The sequence below is a fragment of the Protomyctophum parallelum genome (assembly GCF_964188405.1).
Source record: "Protomyctophum parallelum genome assembly, chromosome: 17".
NCBI lineage: Eukaryota > Metazoa > Chordata > Actinopteri > Myctophiformes > Myctophidae > Protomyctophum > Protomyctophum parallelum.
Window position 1 is genome coordinate 26,641,445 of NC_139719.1, and position 18,859 is coordinate 26,660,303.

An 18,859-nucleotide genomic window follows, 5' to 3' on the forward strand; every position below is an offset into this window, starting at 1 on the left:
CCAGCCTGCCTGGCTCTCCACTGCCCATCCTGCCCAGCGTCCAGGAGTCCCAGCTGCCCAGCACTCCTACGTCTGCAGCCCCAGCTCCTCCGTCTGCAGCCCCAGCTCCTCTGCCTGCAGCCCCAGCTCCTCTGCCTGCAGCCCCAGCTCCTCTGCCTGCAGCCCCAGCTCCTATGCATGCAGCCCTGCCTACCATGCCTGCAGCCCTGCCTCCCGTACCACTTCCAAGGTCCTCCGCCTCGCCTCGGCCTCCAGGCCGACCTCCAGACGGCACCCCCTTCTCGTCTCGGCCTCCAAGCCGACCTCCAGATGGTGCCCCCCTCTCGTCTCGGCCTCCAGGCCGACCTCCGGACGGTGCCCCCTCTCGTCTCGGCCTCCAGGCCGACCTCCGGACGGTGCCCCCCCTCTCGTCTCAGCCTCCAGGCCGACCTCCGGACATCTCCGTCTCAGCCCTGGTCTATCCTCCAGGCCGTCCCCCTGAGGTTACCCCCGCCTCTGTCCATTATCCAGGCTGGCCCCCTGACGTCGCCTGGTCTGCCCCTCCTGCCTTCTGCATAAACCTACTTTGCCTCTCTGCCTCTGTCCTGCACTTGGGTCCGAAAACCTCCTGCCTTGTATTGTGACAATATACAAATATTAATAAATTAATTACTTAATAATAAATTAATTAACCACTTAAACTATTAATATTACATAATAATAATAATTATAATAACAATAATAATTATTATTAATTGTAGATCAGCTATTCTTTTTCTTTTACATACATCATTATTAAATTCAAGCACCGCTGTGTGTGTGTCTGTCCACTTCCGCATAGAGCAAAGCGCCTCCTCACAACGCCACAACGCACGGACAGCCTCACGGAACCTAGCACTGCACAGCCCTGTCCTACAACCTCAATCTGCCCCGCATTACACACGCCAAACATTCTAACAATCATCTTAACAGGATAAGTGCCAGGGACGTAATCCCGTATCACGTCTTTGCACTGAGTGCCAGGGACGTAATCCCGTAATTTAAATAATAAAATAAAAAAATAAATATATATATATAAAAATAAAAAAATTAAACGCCCCCTCTTTTTTTATAATGGGAGAATTGGGAGGTGGCATAATTTGCGTCAAAAACAACTCATCTCCCCGGAAATCACGTGTCACCAGTGAAATGGGACGGACACTGATTAATACTGGGACACAGTTTTCCGCGCAACATCTGTTTCGACACCACACTGTCCACTCCCTCCTCTACCACCTCCTTCGCCGTGCCGTACACATGAGCTACATGCACGCTGAAAGCCTGCTGACAACGTCAGGTTACAGCCCTGCGCGCACACAGCGTGGCTGCGTGACACACTGAACAGCTCCATCGTAACAGAATGCTTATCTGTCGGGGACTCTGGGTGGCCAAATTGAGACGTTTTCTTAATCGCCTACCGTTAGCACACAACAACAACAGGGTTTAACTCCACCCGGACGGGGCATTGCCTTGGCAAGTTACAATACTGTGCACTTTTATATCTGTTGGATCATAACATATGAATACTATAATCCGGGGAAGACAGATCAGATCAGACAGGTTTCTCAACTAGTGGAAAGAACATTTAAAACAAATCAACAAATCCTACATTAATAAATGCATGGTCAGGGACCACATGCAATACCTCCACGGACCACCAGTGGTCCACGGACCACCTGTTGAAAAGTGAATACAGTTCTACAGATTTCCGATCACCAGATCCGATCGGGACAACCCTATTTATCACCATATAAGTAAGCCTTAGCTTGCCGAGCCATGAGGCCCATAGGGCAGGAGTCTATATCCTGTTTCTGTAGCGTGAGGAAGCTTGATGTACACCCCCTGGACATGACGCTATAGGGACTTGTTTGGCATGACCCGGCTGAGGATCGAACCCCGACCTCCCAGTCTCATGGCGGACACTAACACCATATTGTCACCATATCGCCCACCCCTAATTTAAAATGTATGTTTATACCATGCAATGTCCATTGGCAGGTGTTATTTGTAATAGGGTTTCATAATCTCTCTTCATGCTGTCAAAACTGGCACACTATTACTAGTACGACAGTTTAACAAAAGAATAGCACACAGTGACACATATGTATGCTTACTCAGCATGACACAGAAAATGTAAATTCCTCCTCTGTTCCTCCTCTGTCCAGAACTTCCTCAAGACTTTAAAGCAGAGATTATAGGTTGGAATTTCTGCACTTGGTTTCAACATCTCTATCTGCCAGACGTTGCTTCAGCAGTGAAACTAGTTTGATCCTGTTCTGACAATACAGTAACTGTACTTGAAGTTCAATGTCACTTATGGAGTGGGTCGTTTCTCTCGCAGTTTATCTGTCAGGTAAGACAAAAATGCATTTTCCCCCTCTAATCCTTCTAAATCTTAAAATCTATATTGCTGCCACAATGTGGAGCTATTATTACATACTGTATGAGTCAGTATGGAAAAAGGAAGAAATTACCACAATCTAAAAAAATAAATCTCAGTGAAGAACTACAACTAAATAAGCATCCAACATTATAAAATAAAATAACAAACTTGCACACAGCAGGCAGACCTAGGTAGTCTTGTGTATATAGGGTGTTGTATAACACAGCTTTTCCTCAGTTGCATGGGAGCGTACTCAAGTTCTCTCTGCCTTAAGGCGAGACACCCCAGGTGAATAGGGAAAGAAAGTTAAATAATAGCTATCACAAGATTCACAATGAAACTTCTCCAGTTGATTACTTATATTAATGCAAATTAGGCATTATATGCGCTAATTTGCATACATTTCGGGACGATAAATCTGAAGATCGGATAAAGCCAGGTTCAAAATTATCATTTCATTTTGTTGACACATTAGAGACAAAGGAAATTACAGATGGGATTTTTGATATCTCTAATTGTCACTCCACAAATCAGAAAATAGTGTCAACAGGCATAAAGAACCCAATTTTCGGCATGTTTTTAGGTATACAATGTGATGTAAATCAGGCTGTGAATGATATATCAACAAATCCATCTGTAAATGTCTGCGGAATATAGTTATGAATAAGACTGCAACGTTTGGTGTATGTGAGTTCAACTGAAGTGGAGATTCTTCGTCCCAGGTATGAGGAAAACTCATTTTGAGAAAACGGCCTTTAAAGATTTGTATTGTAAAATTCCAAATGTTTTATTTGAAGCCACTATTTTGAGACAAAATATCTCATCCAAACCTTGGCAACAACATATAATGGCATATATCATTGGAAAGGTCTGGACCTTGAGCTGACTGTGGTCTGATCCAAATATGGTCACTTCCTTTGTACCAACAACCAATCATGAAAATAGAGATGGTGGATTTTCACCCAGAAAAACGAGCTGTCATTGGCTAAAATAAACTATCAAAATAAACATCTAAATCTGTATTTTTAATGTGTATACTTTAGTTTGAAAGAAAACATGTTTAGGAAGCAAAATAGCAAAAAATAAACTGCCTTTAGTGAGCAGTAGATGTCTTGGTAGCCTACGTATGTCATATTTACTGCCAGAGTTTCTTAGAAGAGTCTGCACTCTGCACACACTGCCATTGTTTTTAAGCGTTTTTACTAATCTTTCAAGACCCACAGAATATTTTGTTCTATGACTATGTTTATACCAAATATCTCAAAAGAAGTCTCTACTTTCATTGGGGAAAAAGTGTGTAAGGTGATGTTCCGTTTCTTATTGGCGTTATTGGCAGTATAATATAGCTTGTTTTCAACAAAAATGTTACCTGGGAACAGAAAGCAGAGAATTCTTTATTTTTATGAATCCTATAATATTATACTGAACTGGCTTGGATTTTTTGTTAACATTTCTTTCCGGGTGTCCTATGATCATAAAGTCCTATAGGGGCCTTTTATGGTAAACACTGGGGGGTGTTGGCGTGCCGAATGGGAAGTAACGAGGCAAGTGTTGTGTGTGTTTCGCCCCGGCGGTCAGAGCTGAGGGTGCAATCCGTCCGGCAGTCAAAGAGGGATATTTTACTTCTTTAAATTTTTTACTTTCGTTTTAGACTTATTTGAACACCCCAGGGAGTTTTTTAGTTGATCGATTCAGTATTTGGATATTTGATATTCATTTTATCTGCCCCGCCCCCTTCCTATACAAACCCACTGTAGCTCCAAACCAGTGTTTTCTTTTACGTTTTTTTATAGCTTTTTTCATTTATTTTTAGGAAAATATAAAGCATCAGCATATATATATATTTTTTTATAAGTAATAAGTAATAAAAAAGAAACACGGGCACCTCATTAGGATGGAAGTATGGACGGGTGTTTTCGATTAATCTAACATGGTTAAAATGGAGGTTGAAGTTACAATGGGTTTGTATATCAAATATCTAAATACTGAATCAAGCAACTTAAAAGCGGTCTGGGGTGTTCATGTTCACATAAGCCTCGGTAGACAATGAAATTACCAAACATTTTGAAAGTGAAATATCCCTTTAAGAATATATATATGATCATGAACTCATAACATTAAATTAAAAAATATGCACGGCACGCACCGCAGGCACACACCCACCCACCCACCTACCTACCTAGTAGGCTACCTACATACCAAACTACCTCTCAATAAAATTTGTGTCGTTTGTTTTCTGCAGTGTTCCAAGCTGCATTTGGTTTTAACATTGATCCTGTGGTTTGGAAATCCTTGAGTTCACCTGGCGATGGATTTGGATACAAGGTGGTTCAAAGACAATCAAGGTAAATGAAGACAGAGAATGGATTTGTGTGACTGCACACAAGTCTAAAACACTCATCTTTTATAATACAACATTTGTACTTTTACCCATCATACACTTTACTCAAAATGTTCACATCTACTGTACAGTAATTATCTACTATTAGCCATGTGCATAGTTTTCAAAACTTTGTTAAAAATTTTCTTGTCACGGATTGCTCTCCTATAGCTTACTGGTCAGTGCACCCCTTTCACAAGGCAGGAGCGGCCAAATATATAAATGTTCTACAGAGTCATGTAGTCCCATGTCTATTGAAGGTAGGCAACATTAACATCAATATAAATTAAGGCTTAATTTAAAATAATTATAATGCTAGTAGTATACCATGTTAATTATTGCACACAAATGGTCTCAGCTGTAAATATTATTTCCAATTTATTTTAACTTTAGTTTTTAAAAAAAGTAACGATTTGTTATTATTTTGTCATAAGAGCAATTGTGACGTGTCACTTTGTGCAAGTGTATTTCCTGTGTATTTATTTATTGACATGATATGGCCGCAGACTATTAATGTTTAATGTTACTGTATGTTTCACTTATGATGTAACATGAAAGGGATTTTAGTTGTGACTGTAGTTTTTAATGTGGTTGTTTAAACCTATGATACTAAAATTACAATAACACAATTTGACAACTTTTCATCTATTGCGCTTGTTAAATACAGTACCAGAGTTTGCAGTCAACATGTCCCTTGGCTTGACAATGACAAATGACCCGACCACAGGAAACACAATTGTGAGTTAATTAACTACAGCTAAGTTATGCTGTGCTGTTGGAGTCTTTTTGTTGTTTTGAAAACTATAATGTCATAATTTCAACATAAATATTTCAGGGAAATAATGGTTATTATTTCAAAGTTAAAAAAAAAATCCTAAATATTATCTACAAATGTATTTACTAAATTAATTGGCTTATGGAGGAAATTCTCTCTTTCTTTCCTCTATTTCTATTTGTATGTTAAATTTTTAATTTGCATATTTATCCACAAAACAAAATCTTCCATTTTGAGTTCAGACATTCTGTTCTCCCATTGCAGGCATGTGGTCCAACCATTCCAAGAGAGTGCAAAACTATCACCACATACAACGGTGTATGCTTAGAGATTAGTGCGGATGACAATGTTGGATTATCTGTGCCATCATCTCTTGAAGGTATATTGAATTAAATAGAAGTACTGACTGAGAATTTACACCTCATGGGTGTAAGTGAAATGGCTTTTGTCTCAGAGTTTAGAAGTTCAGAGTCCAGACGCTGTGTTCCTGAGTTCCACACGCATGCAATGCAACAGACAAGTTGAACATTAGCCTATATAGTGAATTTATCATTATATATTGTACAGTACGCATACAGTATACATGAAAATGCTTAAATTATATTAAGTTTTGTAAAAGTTGCTGAAAAAATTTCGAATGCAATAGATGAAGAGCATTCCCATAATCTTTTCTTCTAATACGTCTTATTTCTTTTCTTCTAATACGTCTTCTAACAGAGTGTCCTGAGGCAGCAGATATTGCATTCTTACTGGACGGCTCAGGCAGTGTTTCTCTCTCTGATTTCAACACAATGAAGACATTTGTGAAAAGAATGATTGGCTCACTAATGGATAGAGCTACACAGGTGGGACTTGAAGAATTGGCCAATGGTCAAATTATAACTTTAAAAATAGGTCAGTTTTCTTCCAAACAGATTAAAACATGCTGATAAACATAATAACAATTTCTCTTTTCTCTGCATAATTGTAGAACACTAGATTATCAAACTGGGCACTGTATAATGCCACATAATGAGTACTGTAACAACATGATGTTGCCAAAGAGATGCCAAAGAGACTAGGGATGTTCTGTCTGACCCTGTATAGAAGAGAGATTGGTTTTGTTTTCATACATACCTGTATGGGTCAGGGTCAACCACAAGTATACATGAACAGCGAGGAGCTCATTATTGAGAAATAAATAAATAATTGTGGAACTGGTTAACATTAATATTACTGCAGTATGGACAGCCACATTCACATTGCCTGAAAGCAGCAGACTACTACTGATCATCCTTAGCCTACCAATTGTCACAAACAATATTTTGTTTCAATATTTTGTTCACAGACAGAAGCCATGCATTGCTGTGGGCAGGTTAATAAGCATCTTGCACCTAAGAGTATAAGTTCCAGGTTTAGAACAAGACTCGGGTTATACAGAATGGTACCATTCTAAATGGGTTTTGTTTCCTATATGCGATGCAGTGCTCCCCATAGCTGCGAATACGGACAAAGGCTTACAATACGTAATTTCTGCTCTTGCATATATATTTGTATATGTTTGCTAGATGAATGTGAAAAGGGCCCAGTTTGAGAAAAAAATGCAGGAGCATCAAGTTCCTCAGAAAATCTGGAAAATAACTTAATAACTTAACTGCTTATGATTTTTTTCAACCACTTCAATTGCTTGACCGTAATTGCAACATACTGTATATTGCAGTGAATTCAATATATATATATTTTTTTTTGCAGTTCGCAGTTGCCCAGTACTCAACAAACCCCACCATCCACTATCATTTTGATGATTTTGACACCTCAGGATCTTGGGGATCTCAAATTGATCGTATTAGTCAACAAAGAGGATGGACGTATACAGCGGCAGCAATTAGACGGGTTGTGTACGTGTCTTTACGCATATTGACAAATTATGACAATGTACCTCAATTGTCAAACATTTTATGGCAAGTACAGTTATTTTGTATTCCAACAGCCAAGGTGTTTTTTTAGGAAATAGAGGATCGAGACAAAACGTGAAGAAGTTCCTGATAGTCATTACTGATGGAGAGTCTACTGATCCACAAGAATTACCTAATGCTGCTTCTCTCGCTGCAAGGGAAGGCATTGTTCGATTTGCCATTGGGGTAAGTTGTTAGAGTCACTCATCAATTTCAAATGAAGACCTAAACTTATACTGTATTTTTGTTTTGTTTTACATACCTGTACAGTAGCTAATACGGCAGAGACTACCTGCCACTGTCACCAGACTTTCCACCTAGGAGGAAAGCCTAGTCTGTGTTCCTAAATCGCCCGTGTGTTCCGGATGATTTAAAAAATAAAAATAAAAAATGTTTTGGTAACCCCCTGTTTGTTTTTAGTCTCGCCAGTCGCCAAGAGTTGGAATAAAAGATGGATACACCAAACAAACTATTTAAAGAAGTACTTGAAGAAACGTGTCAGATTCATACGCTATCTGCCACTGATGCAGTTGTTAGCAGAGCCAGAGGGCCTTAACCAACTATGGCAAAAACATAGCCCAGAGCCAGACATTATAGACATTAGTGTATGTATATATATACTGAACTGATACTAAAGTCTACTCTGTACCATAGAAATACAGAACGTACTTTTCCATTCAAGATTCAAGAGAAACGACTTGACTGGTTGCATCACTGCATGGTGTATGAAATACATTGATTCTCAACTGCAAAGCAATGCAGAAGCTTATGTCGTTATGTGAACAGCTGAGTGCATCAGAGGGTACACACTCAGTATGCAAACTTCCATTTAGGACAGATAAGCCACCCCAAACACAGATTGTTTCATATGTTACCAAACCTGTGGCAAGTGGCTTCATTGCCATAGACATAGAGCCTCTAGCAGTAGATTTGTGAAACAGCTACTTCCCTGAATCAGGTTTATCAATGATCAGGCCAGAAAAGGAAAGAAAATTAATATACTAGTGCTATTTGCAAGCTTTTAGCTCACAAGCTGTGCCGTAGATGTGCCATTTCCACTATTTTAACGGTAGTTTTTATTGTGACCATAGGTCACAGTTTACTATGAAAACCTGCAAAACAGTCAGTCACGCTAAAACCTGTCAGGCCCAGGGCGTCTTACTAGTTGTATGCCTATTGAAATTATTGTGTGTGTATGTGTGTTTCTGTTTCTTACTACTACTCATTTTAATGCTGCTATAATGTAATTAATAAGACAGAACAACAAAATAATTACTCTTAACAATAGACACCTTTACCTCCTACCTAAATTTGACGATTAATTACCATGACTATTCATTTCAAAATATGCTCAGTATAGAATTTATAATGAAAGTATCCATGTAATTTATACAGCAGCATGTATCTTGATATCCTAAGGTTGGAAAAGCTTTTAATAAAGCTTCAGCAAAAGCAGAGTTGGACATCATTGCTACCGATCCATCGAAGCACGTGTTTCGAGTGACGAACTTTCAAGCTCTTGACGGAATCAGTGACGCTTTGCAGAACAGCATCTTTCCAATTGAAGGTATATACCGGTAGTTCCAATACATCCAAATACAATTACCCATCATGAAAATCATCACTTTTTTAGATTGATAATTGAGTTGAGAGATGATATGTGTACAGTATATATATCATATCTATATATCTTTTTTCTTTTGTCTTCATAGGATCTCAGAGCGGTGGCTCATTGAAACTGGAAATGGCTCAAGAGGGATTCAGTGCTGCTTATGTACCTGGGGTAATGAAAAACCTGTGCAATATATTTTCATTCGATATGTTTTGTTGTTGACATTTTTTTTTTACAATGTTGTCTTTTACACATAGAGCCCCATTTTAGGGCAGGCAAATTGGTGTGAGGTGTTCAGCAGACAGGAAAGATTTAGCGTGTGTGTATTTAGTGTTTAGGGCAGTAGTTCTCAAAGTGGGGTCCATCCAGGAACGCTTTGGTGCAGAGTGGTGACACAACCCAGACAGGCTTGTTTGACTTTGGTATGAATACCTTAACTGGAAATATAAATTATATTTATTGTATTAATTCTAATTAACCCACACTTGAACCCGCACATACCATCCGTATGACGAGTATAACTCCTATAAATGAATGACGCTGGGTACAGATGACGAGCAGGCTCGTCATAAGGCGTTTGATATCGTTTGCCTCGCTGTGTTTCATTTTTGGAACCGCTCTGGTTCCTATGCACGGTTGCCAGGGCCCCACCCGCACTGCTTTTGTTTCTCAATAGCAGTTAGATCGGTGATGTTCGGAGGTCTTTTCTGATTATCCGGTGAGCGCGATGGGAACATTGGCGTTTTCTAGAGCAAGGATTGGCTCGGTAGCATTAACACTAATACTTTAGCATCCAAGATGGAAGCCAAAACCGGACGAGAGTCTAGTGGAATAGCCAGAAAACACCCGGCACCCAAGCACCACCACTTTTGTCCACCATATGGCAATCAATGTGTTTTAATACCCATGTCTGATCAATGGCAAGTTGTCAACACACGCACCTACAGTATGTGTGCATGTACACTAGTATGGACACCAGAGACAGGGAGAGACACTGCACACCTACTGTAGGTATTGTAGTTTAGCGTTTGGTCTTATTGGTACATTTTAAGGTAGTTTTAACAAAATGCACTGGATCTGCTCCATTTTGCAGCATGTGATATAAATAATAATTACTATTTTATACAGATCTGTCGATGTTGTAGATCGATTCTAAAGGAGGTACACTAACAATTTTCTCCTGAAAGAATTGGAAGTACAGACATTATGCATAAAACACCAGTTTACTGCGCCTATCTATACTAGGGAGAATTCCAAATGGCAGCTGTTGGCGCCTTCCAGTGGAGGGGAAGCTACCAGGACGTCTCAACAGAAGGCCAGAGGGAAGACTTCAAGGAGCTTACGGATATGGATCCTGACAGCTATCTTGGTGAGGAAGTACAAAATTAACTTCATATTAAACTAGAAAAAGTGCCCTTCTGGGCACAGGTCTCCACCAGGATAGGAATGTAGGACATTGCAGCTTGCCTTCTTCTGGTGGTTGGATAAAAGGGCAACAAAAGTAAACTAGTGGGAATGTGCGTGCACAATTTCACGGAAATCACGCGATGTGTTCATGATTTGCAGCATTTTGTTTGAAACTGAGCACTCCTGTGAACTTTGGAAGCCAATCTTAACCAATCAGGATGGAGTCTGAGAAATCTGAAAGACCCGTTTCGTTGAATGGCTCTAGAGAGACTGTGTACCAATTTGCAAAAACCTGTTTTGCACAAAGCGGCCTCCTGGTGGCGCTATAACAGGCCGTTCTGGAAATTTTGGGGCAGAGGTTCATCGTTGGCATCCAGGGAGTGTGTGTGCAAAATTTGGCATCGACCGGGTTAACGGTGCCGGAGATTAGCTGCTCACGGACACACACACGGACGGACGGACACACGGACGGACGGACGGAGTGCAAAACATACTCTCCCCCCATGCCTTCGGCCTGGTGGAGACAATTACTGTATTGTGTATAGTTATTAAATTACTGTATTGTGTATAGTGACCATCATCAAGTAAAGAAATGTCTGTAAGTAATTAAAGATTATAATGTTCAGTCTACATCAGAGACTAGGCATGGCATTCATAGGATGAGAGTCATCCTATGCAATCATATATTTAGCACCATTAGGTTTCTTCTCTTTAAGGTCATCAATCAGCATTAGCAACACCTATCGGCATTCGGCACCCCAAGCATATTTCTTTCTAATGTTTACTCTGTGCTGTTTTCTTCTAGGTTACTCCATGGCAATTGGCATGAGAAGAAGTGGCATTCTCACTGTTGTAGGTGCTCCAAGATTTAAACACATGGGGATGGTAATGGTGTTCTCCTCCGAGAGACCCCTCCAAAAGATTGACCCTTCGACAAATCCACAGGTTAGTGCTCAAATTATTATTCACACACAGTACATAAGGAACATGTGTGTGCACGCGCATATATATATTATTATAAGTTTTACTTTTTTTGAGGGGCACTAGCCCCTCCTATACACAGGTTTAATGTTTGTCTTGTCTCCAACACAAACATTAAATGCCATTAACAATGAACCAGAGTTTTGTCTGTCACTGAGAAAACCGACATATGCATGTCAGAGGAAAACCTTGACCAATAAGGGACCACGATTCTTATAAACTGCTATTTTGTGATGTAAAAATTTATGTCATAAGTGATGTTGGTAAAGCACCCCTCACTTCACACGGGTGTGATTTCTTTCCCAAAAAAATGTCTGTATTCCTCCATTGAATGATGATTTCTGGCTTGCTCAGTTTCAGATTGGGGCATATTTCGGGGCAGAGGTTTGTACCATGGATGTGGATCGGAGTGGATACACTGACATAATCCTCATATCTGCTCCTTTATTCACGGAGGAAGATCGAGAGGGCAGGGTCTACGTCTGTAGCCTTACTGGCAGTGGCAGGGTCAGTGCTTTTACTTTCTGACGTCATACATCAGTTTGACCTCAGGTATGAGAATTAATTAAAATTCTAATTCTAATTCCTATTGTTTTTTTGTTTGTTTTTTACCCAGAGAGCTGATTGTATATCATCCGATAGACAAGCGGTGTTGAAAGGTGTTGCAGGAGAAAGAGGAAGGTTTGGTTCCTCTCTTGCTCCACTGCCTGACCTCAACAGTGATGGATTCAATGATTTGGCTGTGGGAGCACCACTAGAGAATGGTGGTCAAGGAAGCATCTATATTTTCCATGGTGATGGAAAACGAACAATCAATCCCATGTACTCACAGGTACATGAGAGTCCAAAGGCTAATCCAGTGGCCATCATGGATTCAACTTTTTATATTTACTGGACAGGTAATTTGATCACAACATTTTCTTTCCTTTTTTCATCATGTAGAGAATTCCTGCCTCTGATGTCCAGCCTGGACTACGCTTCTTTGGTCTGTCCATTAGCCAGTCTTCTTTTGACCTCAGTGGAGACAGTCTGCCTGACTTAGCAGTGGGTTCGAAGGGTGCTGTCCTCCTACTCAGGTAATGCTTTAAAAATAAAAATAAATCACACCCGTGTAAAATGAGGGGCGCTCTTGTCAGCGTACATCAATTTATGTTAGCGGACATTTGACATTGCTACATAAGGTGGTCCCTTTTTGGCCAAAAATGTGATTGGTTAGCCGATTTGCTCATTTACATACGACATAGGTTTTCCCTTCAATGTCAATGGCAGGTCTATATTAAGACATGTGGGGACAAGATTTAGCGGACATTTGACCCTAATTCCCCTTTTATTGTCAATGGCAAATCTTGAGACGTGTGGGGACAAAGAAGGGGATAGCGCCCCTTAAAAAAATGTGCTCCTAAATTTAACTCATCAGAGCAATGGTCACCACGTTATGCAATTTAGGTTATTTGGTGTGACTAATGTCATGTCGGGCCAGCGTTGACAGAGAACAGTGTGTGCGCTCCACTGATATTATTGATATTATTTTAATTTGGTTGAGGGTGCTTTGCCCCCTTGTGGCGCACAGTGTTTGTGGAAGGTTTGGTGCCAGTAGGAGCAAAGGTGCCATGGTCGACCCACCCTCTAGGCAATTTTAATTAATAGAGGTTTTTCCTTTACTCAAATTGTATTGCTCTCTCATTTCCAGATCTAAGCCAATAGTAATGGTGGAAGCACAGGTGACATTCAGCCCAGACCAGATCCCTACCAACACCTCCTGCAACTCTCCCTTGAACAACACGGCTACAGTCTGCTTCACTATGACTCGCCACTCTACTGTGGAGACAGGTAAATGTTCCCTATACAGTACAGTACAGTACAGACACACACACACACACACACACACACACACACACACACACACACACACACACACACACACACACACACACACACACACACACACACACACACACACACACACACACACACACACACGTAGGGAGTACTAACTATTTAATGAAAGTCTAAACTGCTCCAGCTCAAGCACAGGTAAATTATACGTTGACGGTGGATTCAACCCGTAAGATCCCAAACAACCGTGCTTACATGATGACACCTAAACAACGAGAGGTGTTCAACACTTTTACCCTTGACATGGCAAAGACACACTGCTTTTCACACGGATTTCACATTGAGGTAGGTTGGCAACCTGAATATAACCATACCTTAGAGAAAAACAGTAACATTCATGAAGGTTAGACTGTGAATATTTTCATGATAATGATCTGTCTTTGCAGGCTTGTCCAGAGGATGCTCTGAATGAACTGTCTAATGAACTTAGATTCACCTTTGAAGGCGTTCCATCTTCAGACAAGCTCAGTCCAAGTCTTGCACTTCAAGCTCAGACAACAACCTATCATCCTGTAAGTTATATTTAAATTACACCTACGTCTGTCTGTCTGTCTCATAGATGGAGAGTAGGCAGACTACTCTTGCCAAGAGAGCTTAACAATAGAGAGTAGTAAGCCAGAATGATTATGCCGTTGGTGCAAATGAACCTTTGGCTTCTCTGCTCAGTAGTTCAGGGTAAAACAGCTTGTGAGAACATCGTCTCATCATTACCGTTTGAAATAAAATGTGATTAACACGGTTTACTTCCTCCCTTGTACGACAGTTAGGGTTTGAGATCAATTGTGGCACTGATGACTTATGTACCGACAACCTCAAAGTTGGGTTCAACTTTACCAGGTGAGACATACACATGTCCTAAGAGTGTGGTTACTTTGTTGATTAACCAGTGCTGGTTCCCATAATTTTTTAAGTGCCAGTTTATAATTTGCACGTGTACAGGCACCAGGTGGCATAGCAGACATAAATGTTCAGTAATTATTTCATCAAGATACTATTGCTACTTGGGACAATTCATTCAGGGCTTGAAATCAAAACCAAAACTCCCAAAAGGACAATAAGCCTATTTAGAGTCTGAGGGTGTCAGAGAAATCTTGCCTGGGGTGCAAATTTGGCCAGATCCAGGCCTGTAAATTTGTCTTTTGTTGCAGTTGGGAGGTCACTTTTTACATACTACCTGAACTGTTTTACTGTAGATCACTGAAAAAACTATCTGGGAACCAATTCTATTAAAAAAATAGATACAGGGGAAGCTGAGATGAACCACTAATTCACTCACTTCTCTGTTTTCTCATCATCATAATCAGCTCTACAGAGGTTAGAGTGGGCATAGATGAGCTGTTGAACGTAATGGTGTCAGTTGAGAACAGAGAGGAGAATTCGTACAACAGTCGTGTCACTCTCACATACCCTCCTGGGCTCTCATACAGGAAGTTCACCATACAGCAGGTAAGGCAGTATTGCCAACGTAACTAACTGACCCTAAGTTCAGCCTTAATAAATTGTTCTCATCAATGTGTGATTAACATGCCTTTTTCTTTGTCTTTACCAAGGGAAGTGTAGAATGTACCTCTGTAGACAGTGAGTATGGTTTATCACAGGGGAAGAGTGACTGCACCATTGACAAGCCTATTTTCAAAAGAAATGCCAAGGTTAAACTTTTAGATTTCTAACGTTTCTTATGCTCACACACCTCTGCAAGGACAATCAGATATGAATAAATGTCCAAATTAATGTTCTACTAACTACTGTTAGACAAATACATTGGTTTAAACTAAGCACTTTCTCTGATTTCTCTCATTCCATTCTAGGCTTTTTTCACCGTTTCCTATGGGATTGATACCAACAGTGAACTTGACAGAAAGATGCTGATCACTGCCAATGCCACAAGGTACTTTGCCTGGTGGAAAACCCTGCACTGTGTCCTTTCTATTATTATGTTATACTAGGAATTATTTCTCTTCCGTTTCAGTGGAAATGCTGAGCATTCCCAAGAAAGTGAACTTTATCAACAGAAGGAGATTGATGTGAAGTACAGCATTTTTCTTTCCATTTCCAATCCAAGGTTTGCATTGTTTCTTGTCATTCACACAGTACTGTAAATATCTTTAAGTTAAACATTGTATTTATTGGGAGCAGATTAATTCAATTCAATAATTAAATGAAAAAAGTGTAATATTTCCAATTCAGTTCACTCAGCTACGCCAATTTTACTTTTGGAAGAAATGATCTTCAGACACGACTTCCACAATCAATTATGGTAAAACATGTTATGAAAATATGTATATGTTCGTCAGTTTAATTCAGCTTTTAGGTTTACTGCTAAGTGATACCAAGGACTACTGTGCATCCCTCAATTTTCTATTGTGTCCTCTGTCCTCTCAGGTTTTGAATTTTGTGAGAGCCTTTAATGTTACTGTGGTCATCAAGATGCCTGTGAGGCTTGGTGATGAAGACATCTGGGTGAATCCTGGTAGTATAGAGGTAACTCACATGGATGGACACTTCAATGCATGATGTTGGAGCTCAAACACACCAACCTTCAAACTGTGACAAACTGTTTCTCATGTCAGATTCAGTTCAATTAGTTAGGATTATTTGATGTGAGTTGACTCTAATTTTCCATTTGACTAACCAACTTTCAGATTCCAGACTGCAAGAGATCTAAGGATGAAGAACCTATCATCTCAGATTTTGTGGATAACGTCAAAGAAAATCATACAGTGGTACAAAAATTATGACATTTATTTTCAAAAACTTGCATACTGTACTGCAATTGCTTAGGATTTGTCCTTTAATTGCCCATAGGATTGCTCTGTTGCAACGTGTACAGTGTTCAGATGCAACGTGTTCATGGTTAAAGATCAGCATGACGTTTACAACATCTCTGCTAACCTGAGCTCAGGATGGATCGAGCAGGTAAATGTCTAAAATATGTGGGTTTATTCAACAGTCAACACTTAACCTTATATTTTACAGCTTACTCATTGCCATTTACTGTAGGTAAAGTAATGGAGCTGTATTCAACTACCTCAAGAATAAAAGTTACACTGTGTTGAATCTATATAATCATTGATGGGTGAATATATTTTTACCTTTGCTTAAAGTATATAATATCTTTGGTCGAATTAGTGTAATTCCCCATATTTTTCAAATGAAGAAGATGTGAGTCTGCGGCCGCCGTCCCGTCTAAATAAACAAATAAAGTACAGTTAAGAATATTGAATTCCGTGCGTCACTGCTATCACTCCGTGCATCACTACATTTAGCCCTTAGTGACACTCATTTGGCAGAAATGCAACCCAATTCTTGACATTACAACCAACCAACTGACCAACCACTAAAGATCAGAGTTTTGATCTGAGAATAATTAACGCTCTTAATTGTCTCTAACAACGTCTGATGTTCATCCTCTTCCCCCTTTACTTCTGACCCACAGATTGGTCTCCAGTCTGCCAAATTCCGTTTGATCAGCACAGCCACTTTGGAGTATGACAGAAACCAATACATCTTTTTTTCAACAGATTCTAACAACAATCCCCCAGTTCGAAAGGTATGTGCAGATGTGCATTTCACACTTTGGAATTTTTAGAAGACTTTGAATTGTAAGAAAATGTAATTGTTCTTGTGACCACTCCTCAGATTGTGGCCACAGTAGAGGTGTACACTGAGACAGACCTCACCAACTGGATCATTGGTGGAACTGTGGGAGGACTTGTTCTTTTGGCTTTGATCACTGCTGGCTTATATAAGGTAATAGGCCTACACTGCACTAAAAGCTGTGCCGTGCTCTAGGGCTCAAAGTCTATGTCAAAGTCGTATGATTAGTCACACACGTTACCGCAGTGAAATTTGTTCTCTGCATTTGACCCATTCTTGGAGCGGTGAGCCAAGCGTGCGCCACGCTCGGGAACCATTAGTTGATGCTGAGTGCCAAGCACGGAGGCATTGGGTCCCATTTTTACAGTCTTTGGTATGACCCGGGGATCGAATCCCCGACCTCCCAGTTTCAGGGTGGACACTCTGACCACAAGGCCACTGTCTGGCTATAACAACCTGCCAGAATCTTGTACTAACATGGTTTAGAAAACAAGCTCAAATAAGGAACTACACTTTGGCAACTATGATTGATTTGAAACTTAAATGTGCTCAGCAAAGAACGCCACTGATTCTTGTGAGCCAATGGCCAATTAGCCCTTCACTAAGTCCCTCGCCAACCCCTCCTTGTCCAATAGACACAGGAGACAGGGTTAAGCTGTCTTTCTTTTTTTTAGCAAGAGCATCAAAATGTCTTCTAAATCTAGTCAACAAGGCCTGCAGTAGATCATGCACTGGAGAAATTTGCATGATATTATTTAAATAAACTAGAACGAAGGAAATGACAGAGGGAGAAATCAACCTTTAACGACTACCGGAGAGGAGTTTTCACACGAAGCAGAAAGAAGTTTTACTGTTTTTGTTTGGAGATGAAAGCGATGTAGTTGTAGCAGCAGTAGTGGACTAGTGGCATTAGTAGTTAGTGCATGCAAATTACTAAAAACACGCAGACAAGGTTGAATAGTGGCGAAGTGGACCTTTAATAATTTGCCATCATTTAGAGATGGAGGCTAATGCTGCATTGCTGTAATTATGATTGAATATGATATGAATTTTTCTCCTCATGTGTATGTTGCTGTATTCTACTCTCAGGCTGGGTTTTTCAAGAGTCAGTACAAGCAGATGATTGCTGATCAGGGTGGAGAAGGACAAGGTCCAGTAGACGGTGGCGCAGAACCACCAGAGGAACAACAGTGAACACAAGGACACAGATCAAGTTCTCAACAATGTACAGAATGGACTGTGTTGTAGTTTTTTGTATTGCACTGAATCATTAGTTTGTGTATTGTGTGAGTGGTTCATTTATTCATTGCTCATTGTTACATTGGGAAATGTAATTCTTTGCCACTGCTAATAACCAAACTTATTATACAAAAATCAAGTAAAGAGACACCTGGGAAAATATTTGTTGTAGGCCAAGCTTTTGTATTAGATTGTTCTTTTGTTTTGTTTTTTCATGCATTTTAATTAGTTAGTGTTCAGAAAATGATTTTGTAGCCTATATGAATTATAAAGTGTAATGTATATTTTGATTTTATTTCTTTTGTTTTGTTTTTTAAATGTACATTTTAAATGTATGTATTGTTTTTATATGTGGACCCCAGGAAGACTATAGCGGTGCTTTAGGGCACAGCTAATGGGGATCCTACCAAATAAAACCATAAAACCATACAGTATGTCTATCCATCTATTTTATATTATCAATGTGCTAATAAACTAAGAAACTATCCTCCTATTCACTTAAACATTTCCAACAGCCATTGTATGACTGTATTTCTGCACTTTAAGGGCTGTGAGTGCCCCTCATGTTGCATCCTAATCAAGGTGCATTAACTAGGAAATTCCCGGCATCTGCTATTTTTATATTGTAGTCATTATT

The 18,859-nt window shown here is 40.0% G+C and overlaps 1 protein-coding gene across 1 annotated transcript; it reads left to right on the plus strand.

Moving 5' to 3' along the window:
• Positions 1-2,243: 2,243 nt before the first annotated feature.
• Positions 2,244-18,526, plus strand: LOC310874124 (integrin alpha-M-like). Its single transcript, XM_083786805.1, has 30 exons — positions 2,244-2,371; positions 4,644-4,746; positions 4,953-5,041; positions 5,449-5,519; positions 5,821-5,935; positions 6,274-6,401; positions 7,288-7,433; positions 7,526-7,676; positions 8,910-9,057; positions 9,203-9,273; positions 10,348-10,471; positions 11,315-11,454; positions 11,845-11,997; positions 12,107-12,322; positions 12,433-12,566; positions 13,181-13,320; positions 13,514-13,671; positions 13,773-13,898; positions 14,150-14,223; positions 14,691-14,832; positions 14,937-15,035; positions 15,195-15,274; positions 15,356-15,448; positions 15,574-15,643; positions 15,769-15,867; positions 16,029-16,109; positions 16,192-16,302; positions 16,823-16,936; positions 17,026-17,136; positions 18,073-18,526. The coding sequence occupies exons 1-30, from the start codon at positions 2,326-2,328 to the stop codon at positions 18,175-18,177; spliced, it is 3,438 nt and encodes a 1,145-aa protein (XP_083642931.1). The 5' UTR covers positions 2,244-2,325; the 3' UTR covers positions 18,178-18,526.
• Positions 18,527-18,859: the final 333 nt, after the last annotated feature.